Source organism: Siniperca chuatsi, linkage group LG7, assembly GCF_020085105.1.
Source record: "Siniperca chuatsi isolate FFG_IHB_CAS linkage group LG7, ASM2008510v1, whole genome shotgun sequence".
Classification (NCBI taxonomy): Eukaryota; Metazoa; Chordata; class Actinopteri; order Centrarchiformes; family Sinipercidae; genus Siniperca; species Siniperca chuatsi.
Genome location: NC_058048.1, coordinates 23,823,681 through 23,832,811, shown reverse-complemented (window position 1 = coordinate 23,832,811; position 9,131 = coordinate 23,823,681). Strand labels below are relative to the sequence as shown.

At 35.9% G+C, this 9,131-nt stretch overlaps 2 protein-coding genes across 2 annotated transcripts; both read right to left on the bottom strand.

Annotated features, from left to right (window-relative positions):
* Nucleotides 1–963: 963 nt before the first annotated feature.
* Nucleotides 964–2,549, bottom strand: LOC122878939 (olfactory receptor 52E8-like). The gene has a single exon (XM_044202479.1). It carries the CDS (start codon nucleotides 2,355–2,357, stop codon nucleotides 1,392–1,394), a length of 966 nt encoding a protein of 321 aa, XP_044058414.1. The 5' UTR covers nucleotides 2,358–2,549; the 3' UTR covers nucleotides 964–1,391.
* A 926-nt stretch (nucleotides 2,550–3,475) lies between these two features.
* Nucleotides 3,476–6,465, bottom strand: LOC122878965 (olfactory receptor 2AT4-like). Its single transcript, XM_044202542.1, is given in 3 exon segments — nucleotides 3,476–6,054; nucleotides 6,057–6,220; nucleotides 6,426–6,465. Coding segments are annotated over 2 exon segments (972 nt in total). The 5' UTR covers nucleotides 6,196–6,220; nucleotides 6,426–6,465; the 3' UTR covers nucleotides 3,476–5,221.
* Nucleotides 6,466–9,131: the final 2,666 nt, after the last annotated feature.

The window sequence follows — 9,131 nt, the reverse complement described above, 5'->3', positions numbered from 1 at the left end:
TTTACAATAAACTGAAACTAATCACCCCATCTCTCTCTGTGTCAGTCGTGCTTTTGGGTCCAGAATCTCTGTGTATCGTAACATTATATAATGTGGCAAAAACTCAGGGCATGAAGGTGGGGGTTTGAGATTCTGGAGAAATTCAATACCATGATATAGAGCGAACAACGACACAGCAAGTAATGTAACTAATTTAGCTAGGTTGTGGGATAACAAACTGTCCCTACAGTTGCTACTGAGAAGCTAAGAGCCAGAGAGGACAAGACGGTTTCCCAGAGCTAGCACACCAGCTCTAGACAGTGATACTCATAACTCTTTTGCTACTATAGCTAACATCACAACAACAGCAAACGAGAAAGTAAGCTGAATGTCCGTGGGCAAGTAATTTAACGTTACCTGACACATTAATCACGGCTGGAATAGTGTTGCGTGGCTCGGTAAGAGTCCCTTTGTTTATTTCCCATTTACAGAGCCAGGGCTGTGTACAAACACCAGATTTTTTTCTTAGATTCAGTCTTAGATTGTTCAGTATTGCACAAGGCAGAAATAACAATTTGGAAAGGTAAACATTTAATTGTTCTGGGTTTAGATGAATCTTTGAGATTTATTTTGGAGAGTTCAGAGCAGTGGAGTAATAAGACCTTTTGGCAGTCTTTTAAAGATAAAACTAAACCAGATCTCTACCAACAGAGGTGGATTAAGAAAAGAAAGGTGGTGTCCATTATGTGTTCATGGTTTGAAGTTTGCATGATGGCAAAATAGGCCAGTACTCTAAAGACGTACAGGGAAGGTGATTTATTTTTATCTTGCCTTTGTCAGACACAATTCCCACAGTATGTTGATATTTCTGAATCTCACTCACACGCTAAAATCCCTTAAGTGTGCATCATAATACAGCTCAGTTGGCTTCATATGACATCATAATATTGGAAACAATAAGGTACAATAAAGTACAACAATTTTTCTTTGGAAATGTTATTTGCAAATTTTAATCAGGCTTATTGAAATATATTAAAATTTTAAAGAAACATACAGTAAATGTAAAACAAGTAAGGTGCTGTGGTCTTTTGTACAGGTATTACATTTTTGTTTTATTTGAATGTCACATGGGTCGTGTCAATTTCTCACATTTACTTTTTACTTACAGTGCAGAACCATGTTTAGGTCATTGACAGAAAATGAAAACAACTGTATTTGAATTTATTTAGCAGAACTGCAAAATGTGTACATTCATAAAACAATGAAGTCTTTGCATCATAAAGAGTATATGTAGCACAAGCTTGCAATCTCTATTACTCTAGAATGGAAGTGGTTTAGATGGACAAACATTTTTCATTTGCTATACAAAGATATGGTAAGAATTTAATATATATATTCTGACACTTTATGCATTACTTTGAAACTTGCTTCATTCCAACTTGAGCATTTTTCATTCTCTTCATCAAAATATCTTTGATTTCCTTGGTTTTGAAGCAATATATGATTGGATTAACAGCACAAGGAAGAAGACTGTACAACAATATCAATAATATGCGGATGTCCAAACTGAAAGAAAATCCTATAGCATTTGCTAGATAAACAAAACATCTTGGCAGGTAATACAGGCAGGAAATGAATAACTGTGGTGTACAAGTTGATAAGACTTTGTATCGTCCCTGCATGTTTGGTATTCTCAAAACAACTACAAAGATGGAAATGTAGGAAAAAATTATAAATGAAAGTGGAAGCAAGAGACTAAACATTGCAAGACCGACAGCAACAGTCTGAACATATTTTACATTTCCACCACATGCCAGGCTTGTAATTGAAATGTGGTCACAATAACATTGCACAATGATGTTAGAATTACAATAGGGCAAGGTTAGGGCATGAATTACAACTGCCATCATCCTAAGAAATGTCCCAATCCATGACAACCCGCAAGCAATAGATATAATGTTGTTTGTAATTAGAACAGGATATTTTAAAGGAAGACAAACTGCAATAAAACGATCAAGAGCCATAATAAGCAGAAGGAGAGAATTAATAGCTCCCAAGGAATGAACAAAATACATCTGAGTGAAGCAGGCACCAAAAGATATTATCTTGTCATCCCACCAATATTTGGATATCATTTTTGGTAAGGTCACTGTCCCAAATAACAAATCATTCATTGCCAGATGACAGAAGATCAGATATGTTGGCTTATAAAGACGCCTCTCAGCCCTGACAAAAACTAAAATAAAAATGTTTCCAACAATAATAACCAAGTAAGTGAAGAAAAAAAGAGCAGACACAGGTCCATAGTACGTTGGATCAAGTCCTGGGAATCCAAGTATCATGAAGTCTTTGATTGTTGTTATGTTCGTATAAATCATTATAATTTATGTGTTAAAATGATGGAAAAAATCCTATCAAAAAAGCCATTTGCAAGATTGTAATTGGTCATCGATCTGCATTCAGATATTATTTAGGTGTTTTTCTATCACCTTTGAAGTATCATTATTTTAGTTTGAGAGCGTAGAGGCAAATCTCAAACATGATAGTCAAGGTTACAATGCATCCCGATCCAAACTGATTCTTACAGTGTTTTATACTCCTTAGTGAATGATGTAATGAGATGTTTGGAGTGAGATAATCTGTGTGCACTGTGCAGTACTTACCTCATTAATGCCTTGTTGATCAAATGTGTCTTAATTACCTGTATTTTATTTTATTTTAGGATATAGAATAACAGCTTGTAAACCAATAGAGATCTGTAACCAATCAAAATAACATTTGTTTGCAACTGTTAAGCAAAACACAAATTTTAATATATTCACACATATAACCAGATTTTTTCACAGATTATCTACTCCCAAATCATAATCACATTCGAACAACAACATATAACACTTTTAAGCACTTTTAAGTGCTGACATAAAAGTTTAAAAAATGTGCAAATTGCTACCAACTAGTTAGATGTGTAAAATTGATACAATTATAAGTTATGAGATGACCTGTTCTGTGGTAGCGACACACATACACCCTGTCTCTCACCTGTGAGTTCTCTCCATTGATGCTTTACTGTATCTGTACAGTCAAACACATGTTAGCCAACATTTTATATATGTTGGTTCCGATGTTAAAGTAATATTGTACTAATATTGTGGTAATATTTTGTTCATACATCTGCAGTCAAAGTGCTTGCTCTGAAAAATAACATTAGCATGCTAACAGTGTTTAACTGTAGCTCATGTCATGTCATGGCATCACCACCTGATTATGCCTAATCCTAGAGTTTTAATTATTGTTTTTACTCTTCTAATTACCTGTGCCAAGGAGGTTAAGTTTTCGGTGCTGTTTGTCTGTCAGCAGGATTACGGAAAAATTAATTGAATTCAATTAAATTCAGTTCACTTTTATTTATATAATGCCAATTCATAACAGAAGTTATCTCATTGCACTTTTCCTATAGAGCAGGTCTAGACCGTACTCTTTATAATATTATTTACAGAGACCCAACAATTCCCACCAAGATCAAGCACTTGGCAACAGTGGCAAGGAAAAACTTTCGAGAGAGAGCAGGAGGCAAGCACATTGCAATTTCCAATATAATTTTAAAATACTACTAATAAAGATACTAATAATAAGACTAATAATAATATGACTAATAATGATATTTGTAGTACTGGTTGTTGATCAGGACCATGGGGCAGTAGGTGGCTTGCAATCATAGATCCAGATTCTACAGCTCTGGAGGCAGAAATACCTGCAACTACTGGCCCAATTTTCATGAAATTTGGTGGAAGTGTGTAGCATGGGCCAAGGAAGAACCCATTACATTTTGGAGGGGATCCATGGTGAAAAAATATTATATGGTCACTCTAGCTTCTCTGTCCTCTCCTCTGCGTGTTTGACCAAGGGCAGGGCTCTGCTCCAACACACACACAGAGCGGACAGCAGAGCAGAGAGGCCGCGGAGGAGACAGTGAACCAGGTGACGTTTATGTCGTTTACGTACATGAAGTCCAGCACTTTATCATTTTTAACACAAAGATGATTATAACTATATTTGTATAAAAATTGTATATTTTAAAAACATATATTTTTGTTTGACAATTGAATTGAATTTTAGTAAAACATTATGGGATACTGTTCTTTTAAAATGTCTCAAAATCTGTGGATGGGCTGGTTCCAGAGCATGTGTCCGCTCAATCCTACTTCTGTTGTCATTTATTACTTATCGCAGTGTTAGACATCCATTACAATGATTTTATCCTCTGATTACAGTCCAATACAGTCCATTCTTTTCTTCTTGAAAGAAAGAAAGAAGACAATATAAACATTTCTCCTCAAAAATCTAAACAGAATATGAAACAGACCATTACAGTTACCTTGTAGAATAGACACTTGATAAGCAGTATTTATTTGACCTGTGGGACAGTATATATTTCTTGTACTAGTGGGTTTTGTCGTGGAGAAAACCTAATTTCTCTGCTGGAGGTCAAAAGACAAGGTAAATTATTCTGTTAAGAAGGAGCAGGCAAGGATCATTTTGGATTTGGCACTGTGTGATTTTGACTACACTCCCACTTCCAGGCAGTTGTTTTTGACCTGGCAACAACTGCATAAACTGGAAACCTGTGTGAGACATTGTCGGACTTAAGATAAAGTGTAGGTCAGAATTTAACAATCTTAGGGGATGCTTGATAAACAGTTCAGGTCCAAGGAGATTTAAAAGACTGATACAATTTATTAATAATTGATATATATATATTTTATTTAATTAATTTAGTAATAAAAATACAACATAGTGGATTGAAATATACCTTCATTCTCTATAATCCATTTTGAGCTCACTTTGTACTCTGACAGTAAAATACATGACACAATCCAATTCACATTACAACATGACAGGTCTCTACAGTAATTGCTGGGGTCAATAAGAGCGATAAACCTAACAATGGGGTCACAGGCCAGAAAACATTTGCAAAACCATTTTAGGCTGTTTTCCTCTGTACCCTGCAACAGAAATCACTGAACATTTTTGTAATAATGACATAAATGGCATTATTTGTTTTAAACCTTTTACCTCCCTCTAAGAATGGACTTCCTTTAAATTAAAATAATATGGTTAACATTGTGATAGCTTTGGCTTTCCATTTGTCCCCAATCAGTACCTTTTATGAAACTTTCCAGTCCTCACAAAGAGAGATGGCTGATAAGAAGAAAGGAAAAACATTGAATAATGCATTGGTTTATCAGTTACTAATAGCTGAAACTTGTGCTTTTTGTGGAACGTTCCTTCTGTTGAATTGCTTCCACAAGCTTTCTCTCATGTCTTTAGCTCTTAAGCAGTATATAAGTGGATTAATCATGGGGGGGCAAAGGCTATACAACATGATAATTACTATTCGCACATCAGCATTAAAATTAATGCCAACATTGCTGGCTAAATATACAAAACATCTGGGTAAATAATAGAGAGATATTATAATCAACTGAGTACTACAAGTGGACAGAGATTTTAGGCGACCTTGTACATTTGCTATCTTAAGCACTGTTATAATTATAGAGCAATATGAGAAGATTATAAATGCTAGAGGTACCAGTAGCGTAACCATTGCAAACACAAAAGCAGGAAAACCATAAGGGGCCCTGTCAGTGCATGCCAGCATTGTTATACCAATATGATCACAATAGCAGTGGTCGATTTTGTTTGAGGCACAGTAAGGAAGAGGGTATGCCCTTATAACTAACATTAAAGGGCCAGCCTTAGCAATAACCCATGCACTAATACTGAGAATGTGGATGGTGGAGTTTTTAAGAATAAGTGGATATCTGAGAGGATGGCAGATAGCCAAATACCTATCTAAAGCCATTAGGAAAAGAATATAGGAATTCACTGTGCCAAGATAGTGAACAAAGTACATTTGGACAAAGCAAGCAGTGAATGAAATGGTCCCTGATTGAAACCAATACTTACCAATGATCTTAGGTAAGGTGGTTGTGCTAAAGAGAATGTCACATGCACTCAGATTTAGAATTATATAATACATTGGCTTATGAAGGCTGCGATTGGTTGCAAATAAAAAAGAACTGTAGCATTGCCTGTCAAAGTTAAGAAATAAACTAAGAACAATACAGCTGAGGCAAGGCCTTGGTACTCTGGATGAAGTCCAGGGAATCCAGTAAGGATGAATTCAGTCACAATGCTATGATTTCCCTCTGCCATGATGGAGTAGAAATTTCCTAAACACCTTTGAAAAGGAAATATGGGTGCAGTGATACAACACATTAGATAAAACGCTCTAACATCATCTCAAACATTTAAACAGTAACAATACTTATATAGTATTATTTATCTGATAAACCATTTTATAGTAATTACTGTTGCATTAAAATAAAACCTTATTATAAGGCTTTAGCTACATCAGTTACTAGGACTCCACCTTTTACACTTACCTTTCTCAAACAGTGTGGCAGCAAACTCTGCAGATTCACCTGCTGATTCATCTCTTAAAAATACTTCTTACAGCATGCCTTGTGATGACAGTATGGTGTCCACCCTTTTTTTTAACTCTCTGGATCACTATCAATCAGTCAATTCATCTATCTAAGCCACACTAATGACATCAAGCAGAAAGACATCCATCAGTTAATCTCAAGATAAACAAAAAGTACAATAAACCCACTGGAGTCATTGATTGTGGATTATTCTGTAATCGAAATGGAAATTTTTGTCCCATAATTTTCTTATTACTATATATCATAGCTACTTATTATAGGTGTTAAAATGGTGCCTTTCAGACCATAATTAACAAAGTATTTGACATTAAATTGGTCAATGGGAAAATACTGTATACACTATAGCAAGGAACACTCACCTCATGATGGTTAATTGGAACAACCATTAATTTAATAATGCTAATGGACTATAAATCCCACAGGAGTAAACAACTGCACTTCAACACAACCCCACTGTGTACCTAAATTGATACTGAGGAAGAAGTGTTAATATCCTTAGTGTTTAATGGTGCTCTCAGCACATGTGCAGTATGTGTTTAATCTGAGTGGAGGGATATATGTAGTAGTTGTAGTTTTAGTATGGGTAATGTAATGTGTAAAATACTTGTAGTAACAGAATGATTAGAGGTGTAAGTGGTATATAACAGAAGCGTCATCTACATAAATGGTAAAACCTGTATTCAGTTTTGTAACAAGTATCTGTAAAGATAGAAGCAAAAGACAAACTTGAGATGCAATAGAAGGTCACCTTGACCCTTTATATCAATATGTATTTCTTAAAAAAAGAGTATCAATTAACAATTAAAATATTTTCTGGTTACAGCTTCTAAAATATGAGGGTTTGTTGCTTATCTAGAAAGCAACAACTTTCTCATAGAAAGGCTACGTTCTTTATGGTTTTAGTGAATTTCTGAATTTCATATCTGTTGCTCTGTATTTTATTTGCTTTTTTGTGTATTATTGTGAAGCACTTCATGACATCTGCTCTTGAAAGGTGCTATATACATACACTTACTTAATTGACTTTTCCCAACATTTTAAACTTAACTTTGTATTTTTTTACTTTTGGCTAGACAAAATAAGACATATGAATATTAATTTGGGCTTTGGGAAACACAGTGTTTGGAATATGTAAAGACAGACAGACCTACACGCTCACATGCACGCTTTAATCACACACTTGAGACCATTATTGACATGAGACACTAATTAGCTTCCTCTTGGAACTCAAATTTGTGTTGTTGCTTCTGAGTATCATCCGCCTAAAACAAACACGTCACTCTAACTCCAAGACAAAACTTTTTGAAGGTAAATTGTTGCGCTGAGCACAACATCAATTGATTGAGTGTATATCACTTTCACAATAAGCATTCATCTAGTCTAGGCCACCAAAATTGCATAGGTTTGTTGGGGTTGGGGTTTACAAGATGTTAGTTTTCAAGCAATTAAACTACTTGCTGGATCAGTATTCACATAAAAAAACTGGATGAAGCAGTGGGCAGTATTCAGAACATCCGTGTAATTTGCACATCCTGCCTGTGTCTGCATGGGTTTCCTCAAAGTGCTCTGGATTACTTGAATAGGCTAAAGACATTCAGTTTAGATCACTTGGAATTGCTAAATCCCCCATTAATGTGAATGTGGTTGTCTATGTTATCCCTGTGATAGACTGTGACCTGTCCAGGGTGTACCCCACCACTTGCTCAAAGCATGCTGGGAGAGGCTCCAAACAGGATAAGAGGATTAGAAAATGCTGCAAGTTAGAAAAAGCCATTGTCTATATGAAGACAATTGATTGTTGATTAAATAACTTAATAAGCACAAGCTTTTCTGATATAAGAAAACAACACTAAGAGTCTACAGCCTAGTGGCTGATGAGGCTGCACTTACAGTAGATACTACAGCAGTGCTTTGAGCTGAATGTGAACATCAGCATTAGTTTCAGTCGTAGTCATCTGGACATTGTTTTCAAAATCAAGACGTTTTGGCTCCCATCCGGAAGTCATTCTCACTTGTGAAAAAATGTGATGGGAACCCAGAAATTTAAGCTACTCTGTGTTACATAAGCCCTGCCCTTAGGAAGGAGTCTACCTGAGTATCTGTTGATTAGCTAGTTTCACCTGAAACTGACCTAATTGTTTCCATGATGGCCCAGTAATCAATAATCAGGCCTATTGTCCTTCCTGACGATAGAACACTCCTGGAGGAATGAGGGACTACACCTTCTTATCAGCATTAGTATTAGGTGATGGGGTGGGGTCACATTTTGGCCCATTCACAGCCCACCTACTCATCCGGTCTTTCTTTACTTTTCTTCCCTATTTCTTATAAGAATAGTGTGGCTCCTTTAAGGAACAGGGCAGTGCATAGTGAGTGTGTGGGTGGGAAAGGTTAGCAGTGAAGTTGTCTAGTGGCAGTAAATGTATAGTGTAGGTTACAGCCATAATCAGAGAATTAATAGCTCCCAAGGAATGAACAAAATACATCTGAGTGAAGCAGGCACCAAAATATATTATCTTGTCATCCCACCAATCTCTGGATTAAGCTTTATGCCTAATGTTTCTTGTTTCCAACAAGAATAACCAAGTATGTGAAAAAATGAAGAGCAGACAGGTCCACAGTACGTTGGGTCAAGTGCTGGGA

Coding starts and splice junctions, on each gene's coding strand:
- LOC122878939 (XM_044202479.1), bottom strand. CDS start 2,357: ATGATTTATACGAACATAACAACAATCAAAGACTTCATGATACTTGGA.